Below are 19,708 nucleotides of genomic sequence, written 5' to 3'. Positions count from 1 at the left end.
CAAGCGTAGTTCTAACCACCCAAGTCAACCTTATTTTTTTTAGATTTTCCAAAAAGAATTTTGTTTTGGCACATAACTTAGAATCTAAGAACTTCAACAAGCTGAGTGGTATAAAATTTGCCAAAAACAATTAAACAAGTTTCGCTTATAGTATAACAAAGTATCCCGTTCTGGGGCTTTTGATTAACGCTAAAGAGTGGAGTTTGAAGCTTTTAGAGTTGCTGAGCAAATATTGACTGAAAGGAACTGCACTTTTGACTTCCACCGCCCTTTGGGGATATCGCTTGCATGTCTAGTTGCTATCCTTCCATCGCTCAGGCTTAATTTAAATAAATGTCACACCATGTGGCCAGGGGCCGTGGGACCAGCCCCTTGACCTCCCGCTGGCATCACCCGTTCAAAGGTCGCCCGCTGGGTGAATCGCGACATTTTTGTGCTGCGACACTGCTCAACTAAGGCAATTTGTTGTTATTATTTTGGTAACACTTTAATTTCTGTTCGCGGCCCCGCCACACGACACGCAGCACACAACAACACAGCGTGAGCCAGTTAGTTGGCAATAAGGATATGGCGTTATCCTTTTACCAGCTATTTAGCATTTAAATGCTTAGCGCTTTGGCCTCGTTTTTTTGCTGGTATCCTGTTGGTTAATTCTAGGTTGAGGGTATATTAGGTTGAAGATTTTATAAGAAGGGTTGGCATAAAATACTTTATGATAACTTTTAAAATTCTTTATGTCTGTTGTTTATACTTTATTGCTAGTTTAATTTTTACAACTTGTTATTCAGTAAAGTCGTGAAAAATAGCAAGTATTCGTCAGTTCCATTCGAAACTATTCTCACAAAGAGTGTTATTTGTTTTATTTTCGCCTTTCGTGGTTCTCTGAGCCACCCAGGGTGTGGTCTTGACTACGTGATGCCAATTTCCAACAATGTTATCGTGGTCTTATCTAGATTTTGTCGCAGCTCTACGGAGCTACTGCTCATTCTTACGGCTAATGAGAGCCAAACGCAGAACGCGACTCTGATTGTTGCAAATTTTTGTTAAGCCATATTACGTATACGCAGTGGATACTCTTACTCCTCCTTCTTGCCCTTATTCCGCGCACTTAATCAAGCTGGCCAAGAGTTTATTACACACATAAACTGCTCGGAATGAGTTACATAAGCTGGACTAGCTCTCGCGCTGAATCAACTTTGGGGTGTAAAATTTTTACGCCATTTATTTAAATTCCCTGCGAGTGTGCGGGTATGTTGTACACACTTCTAAGCGCATGTAAGCCGTCATTCCTTCCAGCCAAGGCAACCAACTCAAGTCAGAGACATTAAAAGCATTTCTTTTGTGGTTCTCAAAGGAGGTGGGGATAAGTAGGGGGCTGGGGGCCTTATGCCACTGACAAGCATTCACAATTTACCCACCACACGGTACAACTAACCGCCACCCGCCCCAATGTAATAAGCAATAACAGTTACCCAAGTGATGGGCAGGATACGGGGGGATATGGAGGCGGTTCGCCAAGGCGCGAAACTGAAATGGCGCAACTTTATTTAATATCCGTAAGCAATGTCAGCCAAACAAAGATAGCGAACTGAAGGCAGAACTGAAACTGACACACACAGTGACGCGCAACCGGGCGTATGCGCAATATTTGGTCGCTTAGGCAGCATAGGAAAATGTTTGCATTCGCCAAATTGCCTTGCGTGTCAACACTAAATAGCAGACAAGTCTAAATACTTGTACCCAGCCCTCAAGCTACCCTACACCCAACCCCCAACCCAGTCCGCTGGAAAACTTTTGAATGTCGCGCAGTTGTTTTGCGGTTCGGTCTTTCAAAAATATTTTCGAGCTAAATTTACGCGTTCTTAACACACACACTTCGAACATCCTTTTCAACTGTTTGCCCACACTCACACACATACAACGCACACTCACATTTTCATACGCGTTGTGAGCCAATATTTGTTGTTGTTGATTTTAGCCGAAAAGCAAAGGAAAAGCAGCTTAACTTATGTCAACCCGATAGCATCGTGGGACCATAAATGTCTCCCCAGACAACTTTGGCCTCCGATGCCGCCTCTCCCCGCAAAACATCGAGACAGAAGAAGTCGCTGGGACGTTGCGAAATCAGTGGAAAGCTTTTCAGAAAGTTTTTGTCAAACATTTGTGTGGCACTTGTAAATTTGTTGTGATTTCTTGATAGCTCCTTATGCTCGTGTGTGTGTTTGTCAGTGTGGGCCTGCGTTATCCACCCACTAAAGGATATACCCACTCCCCCTGGTAGGCAGTGAGTTTTATGAATTTTCATGTGCTCTCAAGCGTGTCTGAAGAGAAAGCCGAGAAAATGCCAACATGTGAAAGAATTTGCTCACTACCCCCAACCGCTTTCGCCACCCAGAGACGAAGGGTGACTCTGAGTGAGTGTGTGGAAAAAGTTTTTCTTTTTCAGGCTTGAGTAACTTCATTAGAAAGAATTTAAAGCAGCCGCTGGCGTTGATTTATGGCAGATATATATCCGCAAGCGGAAATGATTATGATAGAGCCAGATGAGGGAAATGAGAAACGAGAGCTTAACATCCCGAGAAGCCAATAAAGCCGTATTCTCCCTTTTCTCGGCGCCATTCTGTGGCAAATTATGAGCCAGAGCTCTTGATTGAGTGCAGTGAAATGCAGGCGGAGCAGGAGGAGGAGGCAGCGGCGGCGGCGAATTCTTATCGCATCCAAAACAGTTGGAGGACAAAATCAATTTCACCCCACAACTAGTAAAGCACCATCCAGCAGTTGGCCAACTTCGCACAGCTTGTGGTCAGCTTAGCATTTTTTGCTTGCAATCTGCGTCGCCGGAGGAGAAGCAAATTCCTGTGCAGCTTCTGGCACTCAATAAAAGCGACAAAAATAGAGGGAGAGGCCACGTCCTTGGTGCCGCGGGGCACGCCCTTTCGTTGCTGGCACTTCATCATCATTTGGTCCACCCACCCCACCATCAAAATGAAATGTCAAACTAAATGGCAACAATTTTGATTGAATTTTTTACAAAGTGCCATGCCACTGGGCTGCCAATTTTGGTTGACCGAAAATGTGCTGCAAATAGCACCACGTTCCGCCAAGGAAATCCAACAGAATCTGAGGTTTTCGCACTCGACTTTGACTCGCAACTGGCAACTCGGTAGTCGGTATTCGGAACTCGGGACTTGGGCCTTTAAAAGTCCGGGACGTGACGAGAAGGCATGCGAAATGCCAACAATAAAGTGCAATTCATTCTCTAAACAGGCTGCATGTCCTCCATCTCTGCAAGTGGCACACGGAATGAGAGAATCACAGTACTTCGGGCCGGGGAATATGTGTTGGGCCTGGGAGGCATAGGAGTGGGCGTGCCACGGCATTTTATGACAATGCCAATCTAAGCGAAAGCGAGAAAGACGTTGACATATTTTTCTTGACAACGTGCAGTGCATTTCTTTCCAGGCCGCTGACAAAATGTGCCCGTTACCGCAATGCAATGATCCAGTGGCGTAGTCGAGTCACAAGGGGATCTTTGAATTTGCGAAATCATGGACTGACTCGAAACTACCGCCGCCAGTTGCAACCTGTATCGGGATTTGTCAAAATATTGGCTTAAATTGGGGTATCAAACCCTCTGCCTCTGAACTGCTGTCTCGTCTGGGGGGAATCCACGGCCATATATCCTGACTCACTTCGAAACTGACTAGGGGCTTAGAACCCGGTGGCTCCGACGGCTCCTGCATCAGCCGCTGCTGCATCAGACACAAATACTACATTAACCCAAATGCAAAGCCGTGCCAAGAGCCCGGCAAGTAAATGCCCACAGGACGTGTGCATGTGTGAGCAGCCATTGCTGTGCATCTATGTATTTGTATATGGGGTACTGTATGGGTAAACCAGTGCATCTGTGTGTGTGTCACCCGCAGTTGAATTGATGAGAATGCGGGGCAGAACACTGCCAGTTACGAGTTACCATAGTTTTCAGCCCCGATTCGTGAAGCTTAAAGCGCCACTTACGGGCCCAGTTACCCAAGAATACGACGGAAGGATTTTATTGCCAATGATCGCAGTCTCTATTTGACCTAAATTGATGATGGAAAAACTATTAACTGAGTCCTTTGTTGAGGTCGTTTCCCATCATACCGCAATCTATACCCAAGCCAAATATTAAGTTCAATGCGAACCACGTAGATTAAATTAAAAGCCAAGACTCTCTACTGTTCGCACCTTAATGAGAAACTCAAACGTCCTTGTATTACCTCTTAAACTAAAGCCATTGCCAACCAACAGTAAGGCCCTTAAAGAGTCTTAAACATGCGAAACGCAGTGTAATTGCTACTTGACTTTGCTGCCGCCAGAGCCCTATAATGTTGTGCAAACAATGGGACGAGTTTAAGCACCGCATAGTTAGCATTAATGCTAATGCCTTGAACTTGAACCCAATTTGAAAGGGGTCCCAACGTTCTGGCCATTTCATTTGCATTGAGTTTTAAATAATTTGAAGACGGCAGGGGTTGTCTACAAGGACGAGCGTCGAAAGGATGTGTCACCCAAAAAATATGAAATGGACCGAGATGGCTGAGCCAGAAAAAGCCGACCAAAAGAAAGGGAAAAAGGTCAAAAACACTTGGCAGTACATTATCTGGGCCACTGGCTGAATCGGAGCAGCCAACCGATCCAAGGCAACTGACAACTGACGGCGGACAAACTGATGACAGACGCTTGGGCTGACATTTTCGTTATTATTCTTATTGCTGCTGTTTCTGGTGCGGCTTCTGGGAAGCATCGGTTCCATCTATTGCTGATGCCACACCCATTCCATTCCATTCCGCTGAGCTGCCATTGCTGCTGCTGCTGTTATTGTTGGCTCAATTTCCTAGCCATTTCCGGCTGTTCTTCTTCTGCCCTGCAAAATTACGTAAAACATACAAAAACAGAAGTTACTCGGGACAACAACAAAGTGGGTTTCGGGGCCTCGACGAGGGGCAGAGTAAAAACACACAGACCGTGCGGGTCATTCCACTTGATTTCCGAAAAGGATACTGGCCACACAAGGGAAAAAATGCCCAACATCGTAGGAGGTGTGGTGGGGGGCAAAAACTGGCAACCGCAAGTACAAAAGAAATGAACTGCTCGGGAGGACCCAACCACTCCCACTCAGACCCCCACTTCCACTCGTTCTTCCGCCTTCAGTCATCGGCGTTCACTGTGCTGCTCACTCAATGGTCCATAAATCGGTTGTCAACTATTCAAATGCAGACAATTGATTACAGCGATAAAGCTGAAGAGCCTTTTGTGAGCGATTCATCCTGCTCCTGCCTCGGCTCCTGCCCCCCAAGCTCCGGCTCCTCCTTCTTTGCCAGGCTCTAATGAAAGCAGCTGTGCCATTCACAGAGACCTGAAGAAATAGATGGCCAGGGATACGGACTGGGGATTGCGATATCTAGGTGGTTTACTCATTTCTCCTACTTTTACTCCTCCTTTGATGTGTCGAAGCCATAATGAGATGAGTTGGCTTTGGGGCCGAAAATGAGGAGGCGCAAAAAGTCAATAGACGGTAAGAACATTTAAGCCAGCCACAGAATTAGGTTACAGCTGCACACACATTACCACAGTAAATACTCTTTGCAGCAAACTGCAAAATCAACACGCACTCGAGGGTGTCTATCGATTGAATGGGTTGCGGATGATCGCAGCTCCTCGGGAGCTAAGCTCCTGTGCTTCCTATACCTTAGCCGGCAAAATATTTATTCACAGTTCAATAAATAAAACTCCATGCCACAGAAGTGGAGGAGCCAAGTCATGGATCTAATGGCCTGGTATCCATCCATCCATCGACCCACCCATCCAGTCTACCCATCTTGCCATCCATCCAGCCAGCCAACGAGTAGTAGTTTTAAATAAGAAATGAATACAACGCCTTTTGTTCGGGCGCGCCGACTTGGACTTAACTTCAAGCTAGATTGCGAAAGGGAATGGGATTGCTATTGGAATGGCAGCAAAGGGAAAGGAACTGCAACTGCAGTTTGAATTTGAGTTTTAATATGGGGTATATACGTGCACTCGTATTTGCTTAGCTTATGCCCGCACTAAGCCCCGGGCATTTAACACTTTGTATTTACTGCCGCAGCTAGAGCAATTGAAGTGCTCGTTTGTAGGAGCAATGGAAAGGGCAGAACGGCATAAGCACATCTACCCCTGCAAGCCATAAGAAACGTAAAGAGAAGCTATACACGGAGGAAAAACGAAAATCCATTTAGAGTAAATGAGTTTTCACCACAAAACTTGAATTTAAGGAGTAAGAGTTGCACATATTCCGGCATAAAAGGGCAAGAAACTGCAGAGTTTATTTGTGTTTCCACTCTATGTATGCTACTGGGTGATGATTTTGATATTATTTTCCCAGTATCACCTTACTTTTAAGCTTTTCAATTTGTAGTTTATGGGGAAGCCCTTAATTTTAAGACTTTTTCTTTTCCTGTAAGAGGAGGAAGTAGAACGTCTCTCGCTTACAACAATAATGTTGCTGCCACGTTGATTGGCCTGCATCAAAACGTTGCAAGCGGCATTAGGAAGTGCGGCCACGTCTGGATCTGGCTCTAGTCCTGGATCCGAGTCCAAAGAAATTGTTATGGCCAAGTGTGAGTGAATTTCCGACTGCCCTGTCGTTTCTCTATTTATCTATCAACTGCTCTGTGTGTGCCTGGCTTATAGATTTTCTATGGCGTGCGTCTGCTAACTCAAGTTGTTGGCTGAAAAAAAAAAACAACATTCTGGCCAGGAAGAGGAGTAAACAAATTGCCCAACGTGATATGCACCCCAAGGAAACATGAAAAGGGGGCTCAAGCGGGGCTAATTGGCAAAACTTTAGCGCGCCATCGAACTGTCAATTGTCAAAAGGCAGCAGGTCGAATCTGGCCGCAAACTAAGTTAAGGAACTTGCCAAAACATAATTCGCCAGCCCCCGGGGGAAAACGGCTATTGCCGAAAGTGAACTTTGTGGGCGGCAGTGGGATCCGGGCTGCAGTTTGTATGAAAGCCAGGCCAATAATTTAAGAAGTTCACGCTACACAAAGTTCAAGTGAAGTATGCCAGGTCTGGCTGCCTCGTCCTGAAAGATGGCAAACGGAAATTTACTGCAGGCACGAACAGTAAATGGTGCGAGGAACTCGGAGTCGTGGCAGAGAGTTGGAAGGGGTAAATACAAGGAGGACTTCCAAGGACTCCGAAAAGGGGTTTGGCTTGCCGGAGCGAAATATGCACATTTCCACACTTAATAACAAAATATGTTAAACAAAATCATTTGATGTTGGGTGTAATTTTTTCAACGCTCCATGGTTTAGCCTGCGAGTGTGAGTGCGGCCTTTTTTTTTTTCTATATATATGTGCCGTTTCCACCAGGTCCTTGCACACTCACACAGAAACACATCGAGACACACTCTCGGGTAAACAAAACACATGTTTACATGCAAATTACATAAAGCAAGCGGCAGCAGTGGCAAACAAACGCAAATTATATGCTGCATACTTTTAGGCCTGCGACTTTATATATCGAGTTACCAAAGTAAATTGTATGGGGATTTTTCCCCTACATCCATTTCCGCAGAAAAACGGCGTCCAGACAATGTCGCGTCGCTTCCTGGGTCCTTTATAGACGTCCGCCGGGGTCCCAAGCGTCTAGCCTACCATTTTTGCATACATTTGGAGTATTTTCGTTTTGTAAACTCTTACAGAAATCTCCAAAGTCCAAATCAAACTATAGTCAAAAATAACTTATATGAGCTGTTTCCATGGTATAATTTTAAGAAGCTTGTGTATATTTGAGCGTCTTTCTATTTAATTTCCGGGAAATTCTAGAGTATATTTTGATTCGCTCTAAAGTTCCCCACAGTTATTATTTCGTTTCGCCGCCCTTAGTTGAAAGTCGTTGGAGAAAAAAACGCAAAAAGCGGCGTAACATGTAAACAAACTCATTTAACTGATTTTCAGGAAGGAAAATGTGGCTCCTGGGCATGGTGGCTGGCGGTAATGGGCGGTGGGCGAGGTGGGAGTTGTAGGATGGGGGATTGAGTGTGGCGCTGGAACGACCGCATTATCATCATCATCTCGACGCTTTTTGCCCGCAACTCTTTTACAGGAACAGCAGCAGCTGCCGTGGCCGCAACCTGAGGCTAGATTTACATGTCACTCGACTTAAGTTGGGCCTTGTCCCAGGATCCCAGGGTCTGGATACTGTGCCTGGTCCAGGACCTCATCCACCTCACCACGGCGACAAGTTAAGTTGCCCAGTCTATTTGGTATCCAGGATTCCAGTATCCAGGATCCTCCAACCCCTCAAGCTGTGCACATAATCTTTGCATAATTTCCAACTCAGCTTTTCTTTGTGCCAGCGCCTTTTTTCACTGGCTGAACGACAAAAACGGCAACTGTCAGCAGAAACGGGAGAATAAACTAAATACAATTTCATCCTATTCTTTTTTGGTGCGCCAGCCGCTGGACAGAAAAAGCTGGACAAGAGCTGTGACCATTGGTTTTCCGGAGAGGATTCCTCTTTTATCCTGTATGATACTGTTTAAATTATTCCCATTTTAGTGCCTACTTATTAAACCCCGCCATATCAAATGGCGGAAAGTGAGATGTGAGGATCCGGTTAGTTTCCGTTTAAAGTATTTTAATAAAAACTTACCCGTAAAGAAATAATTCCGAGCATTTCCCACTCTCTTGACCAAGTTTTCACTTTGAAATTGGACCAACAAAAGCGCAAAACTTCATCCGAAAGGAATGGGGTTGTTTCATGTGTACAAAATCAAAAGGATAATTGAGACATGTGAACAATATTCCTAAGTGCGAGACCCCAAAGCAGCAAAAACAAGAACAGCACAGCCGAGACCAACTCAATGAAAGGTCGCACATCAAAGGTGGCCCCCAGAAATTTTCTCAGCTTACCCCAGATGAAAAGCAATTAACAAAAGTAAAAGCAGGAGAGTACTGACTGGGGATGGCTGCAAAACACAAAAACAAAAAAAAAAAAATGAAAAAGAGCGTGGAGAAAAGAAAAATATTAAATGCTTCAGAAGGGGGAGGGCTAGGAGACAGGACCACCTCAAAAAAGTGCCAGGCACTCACAAAACGACGTGAAAAGGGTGGCGGAGCTGGAGCAGGGGGCGCTTGGAGGCTCCACACACACGCACGACAAAGCAGAATAATAAATTTCAATTCAGACGACGACATGACGTCTCTGCCTCACGTCGACGTCGACGTGCATGTTGATAAGAAAGTGTACAACCCTTCTAGCATCCTCCACCCAAAGCCCACCACTGGCTTTTTTCTACTCTTATCTACACCCAGAAAAACCATATCACAGTAAACCCATATCCCTTACATTTTATAGATAGTATTATTCCAAGTTTTTAAAAAAATAAAGTTAAGTTATAAAAATGAGGTGTGATTTTCCACCCCCCTTTTAAATAAATTAAAAAATAATTTTTCCATTAGTATTTTTCCCAGTATACCGTCAGCCGGGGGCACTCACTTTAGCCTTGGCTTAGCGCGTTGAGCGCCTCCTGGCCAGGTCGGGATATGCGGGCGTAAAAAAGAAACCCGGAGAATTCTGCATGCGAATGGGAAAAAGTCGCGTATAAATGCCACGTGGATGAGCACTCATACAGTGACTGCGGAAAGGAAATGCGCAACGCAGCCCAAAGGTGTCAAGCGGAAAATAAAGCATAATAATAGCTGCAGTCCAGGAACAAAGGACTCGATGGTGTGAGGACATAGCCTAGACACACGTCAGTCAAACGGAGGACGTGGGGTCAGGAGGAAACATTATCCTCCTGGCAATCACTTCCTGGTAACTTCTTTAGAAATGGGCTAAGGACCTCTGGCGAACAGGCTAATAAAAGTCTGCGACCGGCATCAAATATCAAATTAAAACCTATTTTTATACCCTGCAGGATTACTAGGTTTTAATATTAAAGTCTCCATATTCTATTTTGGGGAAGTTAAAAAAAGAAGCCAACATCTCGGTTCTGAATTATTAAATATGTTTCCTAAATAAATTGCTCACATCCACCATTCTAACTGCTCCTTCTTTTGGATCCTTTTCAGATTCATGCGAAAAAGATGCAACGGCTGCTCTCCAGACAAAGTCCAGACCTAGATCCTGCGACCAGACCAGTGTCCTCGAGAACGGCCACAGCCACTTGATGGGCAACTGAAGAGCTCCGCTCCGATCTGATTTGAGGGCATGAGAGGCACTAGCAATAACGGGAATAGCAACAAACGTAATTTGAATTTGTGCAGTCACCGAAGGATTTGGGCGAGAGGAGCCAATTGTGTACATATTTCGCCTCTGTCTGTTCCTGTTTCGTGTAAATAAATGCAATGCAGGACCAGAAGCAGAAACAGCAACATCACAAGGAGCAGGACTAACAGAAAAATGGCAAAAAGTGCAGTTAAGCGTGGAAATTGCATTAAAAATTGAGGAAAAAATTGAGAAAACAAAAAGCTGTAAAAAGACACAAAAAAAAAAAGAAACCGGAAACCGTCGAAACAAACAAAGACACAAAACGAAAACGCTGAAGTTAACGAGCGCTAAAAAGCAACAAAAACAACAGAAAAAGCCGGGCTTACAGACACGGAGCGACAGGGAGGGAAAGAAAACGCGAGTGAGATAGAGCAAGTGGCGCGGTATAGGGGGGAAAAAATAGTAAAGTTTTGATTGAAAATTTCCACTGTGCTTTCATTTGACGGAACGCCGCATCCTTTCTTGATTGTGTAAATTTTTGATTAAGAAACAAAAAACCATCAGAAATCCGCGTGGCGTGAAACAAAAAATAATATCTGCAAAAAAGACTCGGATTCGGATTCGGTTCGATTGGATTCAATTCGAATTTTGAACATCCGAAACTAAGACAAAAATATCAAATATCAAGTACTGAGGGACTTTGTATACGAGAAATACAACTTTGCAGTTTGTATTTGAGTTTTGTCATGACAGTTCGGGCCTACGTTATGCTATATTTTTTATTGTTTATGCAAAAAAAGAACGCCGGAATCGAGTTTGGAGTCGGCTGCAGTTGCGGTTGCCGTAGTCATAAACATAACTGACTGATACACAAAATTGAGCGGTAAACACTGAAAGTGAGTCGTGCAGTAAAAGTCAAAGTCTGCCCCACCCAACGTCCAAAATAACAAAAAAAAAAAATCAAATAAATAAAGAAAAGCAGCTAACGCCACCCCGAGCCACTCGGGTCGTTGACAAAGTAACGCATTTAGTGATAAGCGCCAAACGACTTTGGCAAAATGAGCAGCCAAAACAGGAGCCCCAGCAGCAGTAGAAGGAGCAGTAGCAGCAGGAGCAGGAGCACAAGGATGGGAATTGGCAGCACGAAGATAACAGGCCAACTATTGCTCCTTATCGGCATCGCAGTCGCATCATGTTTGCCGGGTAAGTGTCAACAGCAGTTCCCCTTCCCATTCCGACCCGTTTCGTCCTGTCTCCTGTTTCCTGTTCCAGGACAGGGCAGGGCAGACTTATCGGGCGGCGCCACCCCCCGGAATTAATGCAAATATTTAACGTGCTTTTTTATGGATTTGTCGTCGTCATGCTGTGTCCTTTCTCCCCCTATAAGAGGCAGCCTACTTTAGGACCCTGTCATAATGCCGAGCAGATGAAAAAAGTAGATGGGGATCTAAGGCCCAGACTTTGCCTCCATCGCCATAGCCATCTCCTTCTCCGGCTACCGTCTCCACTTGACATGACTTGTAAATGGCTTTCGATTAAGTTGTCACATTAGCATTAATCTTGAGCTACGGAGGAGAAAGCATCTTCGAGCTCATTGAAGTTCAATCAAGTTGTCTGGCAGGACTCCCCGCTCCTTGAAACGTGCTAATGAGCCGTGAGCTGATGAGTTCGTTCTCTCTTTCAAATGTCTCTCCAGAGTTCCGACAGTATCCTTTGTGAAGATCTGGGTCACTCTGGATCTCTTGAGTCAGTCACCATATAATTGAAATATAATTACCTGGCCGAAAGCCGCTTAAAGCGTTCGGCACGTAAATGCATATACATTCATTATTTCATTATCAATTCAAGCATTTTACAGCATTGATGCTGAATTTTTAATGAGCTGAAAAAGCAGCAACAAACGGTTCAATAAATATCACTGCTTATTATGTATATGCATTCGAAATCATCCGGCATGTTGTTTTCTCACAAGTGTAATCTGCTTAATCGTATGGGCTCAGAACAGAGTTTAAGGCAATTAATGAAACAAATTGATTTTCAATGTAAATGGTTATTGTTACCATTTTTCCGATACACGCACATTTTGACATAATAATTTATTTGTAAGAACAAGAATACCTGCTAATTAGCTTTTATTTTGAATTTAATTAAATAGCTGTTTACCTTTCTAATCAAAATGACGAATTAAATTGAAAGTTCACATAACATTACGTATACGCAGCGTTGACACACCCATTGACAGACCATTGCCGGACCATTTTCGCATGCATGAAAACAATGGGGCTACAACGTCAATGTTAGTTTCCAATACACTATTTTTTCGGGGGCATTTCTTTTATTTATCCATCACAGATCAGCAGCTGGGCCCAGCATTTGTCATTTGATTTCGGTCGCACGGTTCAAAGTCCCCCTGCCATTCGCATTTCAGTTCGCCTGGTTTGATTTGCAATATTTTCATTTACAGCAACAAATTCCAGGCTTCCTGGGTTTGGGCTTTGTCTTTTCTCTCTATTTGCTCTCCATTTGTGCTGTTTTGCTAATTCAGACCATTTTGAAATGTTTTAGCCAGTTTTGGGGGCAGGGCGGCATTCACAATATTTGTTATTTATTTTGGGGAGCATTTCGTATATTGTCGTTTGTGTTTGCCGTCGCTTTCCTAATTCCGGAACCAGAAAATAGTTAATGCGAAATTAATTTCGAAATTGAAACGGACCTATAAATAAAACATTCGCCTTTGATTGGAACGAGCATTTCTTTTCATGTTCGCCGCTTTTATGGCAGCGACAAAAATTGGTCTCAATAAAAATTTACGTTTCATAAAATTTATTATGTATGCAATACAATGGTCTCAACACGGCCAGAGCAGGGGCGAAATCAAAGCAGGAATGACCAAAAAACAACAAGGAAATGAACAACTTTATATGCAGGATAATGGCCAGGACATCATGGTGGCGAGAGTTCCTTGTTCCTTTCATTTATGTGTTCTTGTGTGTGAGCGTGTGTGGCACTCAAGCAGTTTGAAATTTATTACGGCCCTGGGTGTGAGTGCGAGATACCATCGAACAATCCTTGCTGCGCTCTCACACTTGAACTTTGCACAACTATTTGGCTTTATTCGAAATCATTGACCAAATTCTTAAGTAATCAAACTGAAAGTTTCCGCCTTCCCTCCTCTCGACTGGGACTGATAAGAGCTTTTCACTCGCCCAGATAAATACAAATCATGCAAACTGTCCAAAAACAGAGCAAAGTAAGAAAGAACTTCCAACATGACTTTTCAATTTTGGAATGTGTTTAATGGGCTTCGGTTTGGGTATCAGTAACGCTCCAACGTGTGTGTCTAAGTGTGTCAATGTGTGTGTGCTAATGGAAATAGGAACCATGCCCCGCCTGGTTTGGGGAATGGAAAAATCACAAAAGTTGGAGCCCCGAAAAGTTGAACGCAACACCAAGTTGGGTGGCAACTTTTAATGGCCCACTAAAATAATGAAAGCCAAAACTTAATCAAGCCGGGTCCAGGTTTCAGATTCAGGTAACAGATTCGCCCCAATCGATATTGCGCAAAGGCACTGCCAAATTGTAATTAAAGGAAACAGCGACCCGCAGGATTGCGCGGAAAATTGCGGAAAATATGGAAAAATTGTCGCTTCCTCTGGTGCGGTTGGGGGCCAAGGCTGCCGTGGAGCCCTGAGCACAGAGCACGTAATGAAAATATAGCTCACATGTAAACATCGTGCTGAGCTGAGTTCGGTCCCGATCCCAGGACACAAAGGTGTTCGTATGCGACGCCTGATTGCAAACAGCTTCCTGCGGTGGCACGCGCCTAATTAAATTAGAGAACGCAGCATTTGGGGCTCAATTGAAGATGCAGATGAGGATGGGGAATAGCAGTATCCCGGGTGCTTAATCCGCAAACAAAGGGAGTTTAAAGAGCTCTGAATTGGGGGTAGGGGGCTAGGCATGTGTCCTGTCATCGATTTCCATGTTTATACGTTCCTCAAGGACCAAAGCATATTTTCGCCAAGCAAAATTATGCACAAATTTTTCAACCGTAGTAGATCTTTGAGTGTGTGTGTACTGGCAAGCAAAGTCGGGCAAATATGTACACACACACATCCACAGGACATATCCAGGGCCCAGGGTGGTGGTACATTTCTCCCGGGCTAGATAGTCCTTTTCTAATGCAAAATAAGCCAAAAAATCACTGAAAAACAAAGCAAAGGCCAGAGAAAGGCTGCTTCAGTCAGGGTTGAGGCAGTCTCTCCATGATATTAGCTTTTTAAGGGTATTTTTCAAAAGAAATAAATCAGGATTATTTAAAAATATTAAAAAGTAACTTTTAATCAAAGAAGACTCAAAATCTGTATTTATTTTTACTTAAAATCTTATGTAAACCAAATTTAAACGATTAAAGCTTTATTGAAAAGTTAAATAGTACATTTTATACTCATGCATGAAGTACTCTTTGATTATGTATTTTCAATTTATTAAACTACGTGAGCTTTTAAGTTTACCACAAAAATGCTTAGTTTTTCAAGTGTACTTTAGGGCATCTCTTTATTGCATGAAATTTGGCACAGATTAAGTATTTTCCAGCAGCGAGTTGCCTAGAGTTGACTTGTTGTGTATAGTACGTAATTTTTCGTTTTGTCTGTTACATGGCCGGAGGAGCAGCCACAAGCTATGGGGCTAAGAGTACTGTCTAGAGGGATGCGACGAGGTCATGGTCGGGCTGCAAGTCTTTTGCCTGCAAACAGCATTCATTATGCATGCACTTTAAATTGTAAATTTTACTACCTGGCATACACCAAACAATCCGCCGGATTTCTACACCCACCAAACCTCCACCCACTCCGGCTGCAAAACTGGATTTGGTGGCAGCCACAGCCTCTGTTCCGGCTTCAGTTTTTCGACTCCTCCTCCGCCGCAGTCTTCTAGAAAAAAAAGCTGTCAGCTCAGGGCCAGGCTAAGACCGGCTGATGCGCTTGATGAGCTTTGGCCGTATTGTTTGAATTTTCAGCAAACCAAGGTCTTAGATCGCCGGACCGTAAGTCCATTATTCCCCCGGGATTCCTGAGCTTTTGTTTGCCAAAGTATATCGAAAGTTTTAACAGAAACTTGAAAACACTTTTAATTACCAGTTCCACACAAATTGGGTAATGAGTTGATCATTTTGATGCACTAGGCTTTTCGGTTAATTTAATGAAATTAGTTGCAACATCGGCATCCCGACAACAATTTGTGGCCATTTAAAGTGGCCCAAGAACTTCAAACTGTTTAGCAAGTGTTATTACGAGACGAGGAGCCAACCAAATTGAATATCTCCTTTCAGAATTGCCATGACAACTGTGGGGAGGAGGTTCGGCGATTTCCAAAAGCAGAGCCACCGAAAAGTTTGTGGCGCCTGAAAACTTTTGTGCCAGTGTGAGTTACTGGTCGTGTGGCATAGATCAAAAACACAGAAAGGAGAGGGGAGCTAGGGTTAAGGGCTTAGACCGGAGCTCAAGCCGGGTCTGGCTATGATGGAGATGACGATAATGGCCATTCAGGCAAATAGGCAAATCCGATGGCAGGGACACAGACTGGAGGACCCAGGACTCCGGGACAGGTTGCCTTTGTTGGCAAGTGGCAACAAAGTCAGCCAAACAAAATCCGACCAGAGATATATCTCTGTCTATAGAGTGCCGGCTAAAGACTTCTTTTACCCCCTAAAATACACACATGCCAAATCCTTTTGGGTCAAAAACTTTTCAAATACCTAATCCCCGTACTAGTGGGTAGGAGAGCGAAGAAAAGGAGAAGGCTTAGGGCAGGTCTCCGTTTCAGCACGATTATAAATAGAAAATTGTCCGTTTTCTTAGGGTCAAGCATGTGTGGGGCCGAGCCCCGAACGGTTGGGCCATAAGTCTGCCGTCTAAGCTGATTCTCAGCTCTATTAATAGCTGATTGGCTCGAGCGAGAGCCAGCTGCACCTGACGACTCCTGGCAGTCATATTGATTCGGTTATGACGGCCGGCGTATGCCGCAACCTGATCCCTGCCACAGCCCTAAGTGGAAAACCCTGTCGTGGCCGCCTTATGTTTTTACTCCGCCTTCCAGGTGGAGGGGGAGGTATGGGCGCCTCGGGAAGAGCTTAAAGAGTTTTTTACGGCCCGGCCGGTGGGCTTACCTTTTGGCGCAGGCAAAACTTTCCGACCCAAATGAGCCAACTCGCATTCGTCTTTCGGCCACGACAGAGGAAATCAATTTGGGGGAATTCCAACTATTTGGCCCACCCAAAGCCAGTGTAAATTGTTGACGGCAGCCACATGAAAGAGCGGACTTAGATAATTGAAACTGCGAGCGGTTGCCTCAGCAATGTCCGGCGGAACCTCAACGCCCGGCCCCGTTGCTACCCGGCCCCTTTTTGGCCCGAAAGCTGCAGTAAAAATTAACGACGCCTTTCTGGTTTCTCGTTTGCGTTGGCTTTTGCGTTACGCCAAAAGTTTGCCCAGATAAAGCTAGAACAACAAAGTGGCAACTGGAAATTGGCTGGCGAGCTGAATGAAATATGCACCGAAAGAAAATTTGGCTAGGCACTAAATTAGAGAAATAAGTTAATCAAAAATATATGCTTTAATTGGGTAACTCGCTTTTGATTTCCTAATTTCCTTAACCTTTCTTGATCCATTATAGACGGAATTTAATCAAACTCTGCTATTTTTCTGTGTGGGTCGTAAAGTTAGATCCAATCGATATTGCCTTACGTCGCGTCACGTCACAGCCAACCGAAAGCAAATAAATCACAATATCTTGTAGCGGTGGACAAGTCGCCAGTCGCTTGAGGTGAGGCCTTGACCACAGGATACAGGATACAGGACACTGGATACGGTATAGGGGATTGGGGATACCCAAGTGTGCCGGGGGGGCAGAGTATCGCTGGCGGAAGGCAACGCGTCAAGTTATCAAATGATTTATTTACGAGCCCGTCAGGCAAACAAACAAGTCCGGGTGGAGCCTGTGTGGTTTTTAGGTGCGGCAGGGGTCCACGACAATTTGCCGAAACGACAAACGCGTGCCAAGCGTGGTAAAAATGTCACAGACTCCTCCGCAAGTTCAAAACTGTTGAACCCAGGCCCTTGCAAGAGTTATGGCCAAAAAAAGTATCGAAGCTGGTTCTTAAAGAGCTCACTTAAAGATTATTCTTTTAACAAAATTGAACAGATACCGATAGCCAACCAAAGTCGAAAAATGTTCCGGCATCTGTCCGGAATTTTCGTCTATTTGTCCGCCTGTCACAGCAGCAGATATGGCCCCCAAATGAAATTTAATCATTTTAAAAGCCATTCAAAATTGACAAAAAGGACAACTGGTGTCCACTTGGCTTCTCCCACGGAGGATTGCTTTTAAATCTCAGCCCCGATTCCGGCCTCTCCATGTTTATGAATATAAATTAAGATCTCTTCCGCCCATTCACACATTAATTCATTTACCCGCCCCGAGAGTGGGTCTCAAATTGAAAAGGTAATTCAGCCCGCTGCCACCCAAGATACTCACCCAAAAGTACTGGCAACGCAATTTGCTGCAGAAACCACAGAAATTTATGTTTTAGCCAGGTGAACGCTGGAAGAGCTGCGATTCGAGGATTCGAGTGCGAGTCGAGCGCGCGCACATACAATAATTTTCAATTTAAAGGTAATTTTAACCCCCAACCCCGACCACCACACACGGGCCCACACATGAGCAGGACTCTAGCCAGGACTAAAACAGCAGCAGCAGCAGCAGTGAACAGCATTTCGGCCATAATTTAACTTACAACAAGTTTCAATAAGCCAGAGGACACGAAGGGGTGGCTGGGCGGCCACCTTTGCCACCTGACTGTGTCCTGCTTCCTTCCTTCCACTTCCTCTTTTCCGCCGTGTATGATGGGATGCGGGTGTGTGTATACCCCTGTATGGGTGTGTGTGTTGCCAAAGTGGATTTAGCCATAAAATGGCAATGTGCCGCAGCAGCGACTACTACGTCTACGAAAAGCACAACAAAGTTAAATGCAGTTGATTTTTGTTGCTGGCCAGGCAGGCGAGGGAGATTTTTGAAGTAACCGCAATTCATATTTCATACTGCCGGTGGCCATAAAAAGGCTGAAAGGAGTAAAAGCCAGGAATAGCGTGAAGAAAATGAAAATGACGCAAGGCGAAGACGACCGACCAGGACCTTAACCCGCCGCTGACTTCGCTTGACTCCTGCAACACGGCAGGTCCTTGGCGCTTGGCCCAGCTTTAAGGGCGGCTAAGCAATGTGGGGTGAAGTTGGTGCAAAGTGTTTGCAAAGTAATTTCCGTTTCCTGCTTGCCTCGAGTGGCAGGACTTGAGCTCTTCGGCAGGAACTGAGTTTCTGATGCAAGGGGGCGGATAAGGGGTTAAGGGAGCGTCGATGAGGATTATACCTGGCATGCTCATTAAATTGCCGTTTCAGCACATGCATAAACAGACCGAACAGCTTCATGTACTTGTCAACCCGACGCAACCGCACTGCTTAGTGCACCCGGACTAACCAGACCAACTAAACCACCGACTAGCAGGCCATCCGACTTGGACACTTTAATCCCGAACGGCACTCAGACACCGACGAACGGCAAACGGAAAACGGCGACGTAAGTCCGTAAAATCCAGAAACGGAAGGGAATGCGCTGCATGTGAAGTGCATTCGAAACGTGCTTCTCGACAGGATTTCGGGTTCGAAAACCATTTAAATTCCAGTTAAAATGCAGACACAACAATCCAGCTCCGCCCACTTGCAGAAACGAAAATCGATACCCGAAAAAGCCCGAGGAAAGCTTAAAAAAAATACAAACTCTAACTGGGGCAGCGAATGAGTACCTAGACAATTATTTTCAACTAACGAGAAAGAAAATGTAGCACTGTTCGGGTAAGAAAAATCACTGAAAATATTTACAGACCAAGGTAATATTTTAATAAAAATATTTTTGCCCAAAGTAAGATTTATAGTTATTTGTAATCTTAGCTTAGCAGTTTATTCAAAAAGGAAGGCGTGAATTAGTTTTTATCTTAAAAGATTTATTCTCCATCTAGTATGCATTTTTCAGCAAAAAATAGCAAACATTAATCAATATTTTGAAGTATTCATACTCGGGCCAATCAAATCAAAATCAGCAACATCAAAAAGTCATTTGAGAAAAGCTTTTTCTTCAACATACGAAAACGGAAAAACATTGATGCCATGATTGTGCAATTATTGGGGTGTTTACAGGGCCGGAAAAGGAGGATAAGGAATCCGGGTATAAAAAAATATACTTGTTTGCCAGCCAACAACTCTAGGAGGGGAGAGAGGGGCCGGGCTCCGCATTCAGTTAATTTGATTATGCGGCCAAACAAAAGTAATCATAATAATCCGAAAATAATAATGGATACGGAAAGCAACAAACGGTGGCAGCTACAGGAACAAGAACAAGCAACAGCAAAA

At 44.4% G+C, this 19,708-nt stretch overlaps 1 protein-coding gene across 6 annotated transcripts in view; it reads left to right on the top strand.

Annotated features, from left to right (window-relative positions):
* The window catches only part of LOC108126518 (irregular chiasm C-roughest protein), a 116,093-nt gene that overhangs the window by 23,813 nt on the left and 72,572 nt on the right, over positions 1-19,708 (top strand). For all 6 annotated transcript variants that reach the window (XM_017243139.3, XM_017243138.3, XM_017243135.3 and 3 more), the window contains exon 2: positions 10,108-11,449. In XM_017243139.3, coding sequence (XP_017098628.2) covers positions 11,305-11,449 — 145 coding nt within the window. In that variant the 5' untranslated portion in view covers positions 10,108-11,304. The remainder of the gene's footprint in view (positions 1-10,107; positions 11,450-19,708) is intronic.

This window comes from Drosophila bipectinata, chromosome 3R, assembly GCF_030179905.1.
Source record: "Drosophila bipectinata strain 14024-0381.07 chromosome 3R, DbipHiC1v2, whole genome shotgun sequence".
In the NCBI taxonomy this organism is placed as follows: Eukaryota; Metazoa; Arthropoda; class Insecta; order Diptera; family Drosophilidae; genus Drosophila; species Drosophila bipectinata.
Note: the sequence above shows the minus strand (reverse complement) of the source record. Positions and strands in the feature narration are given on the sequence as shown.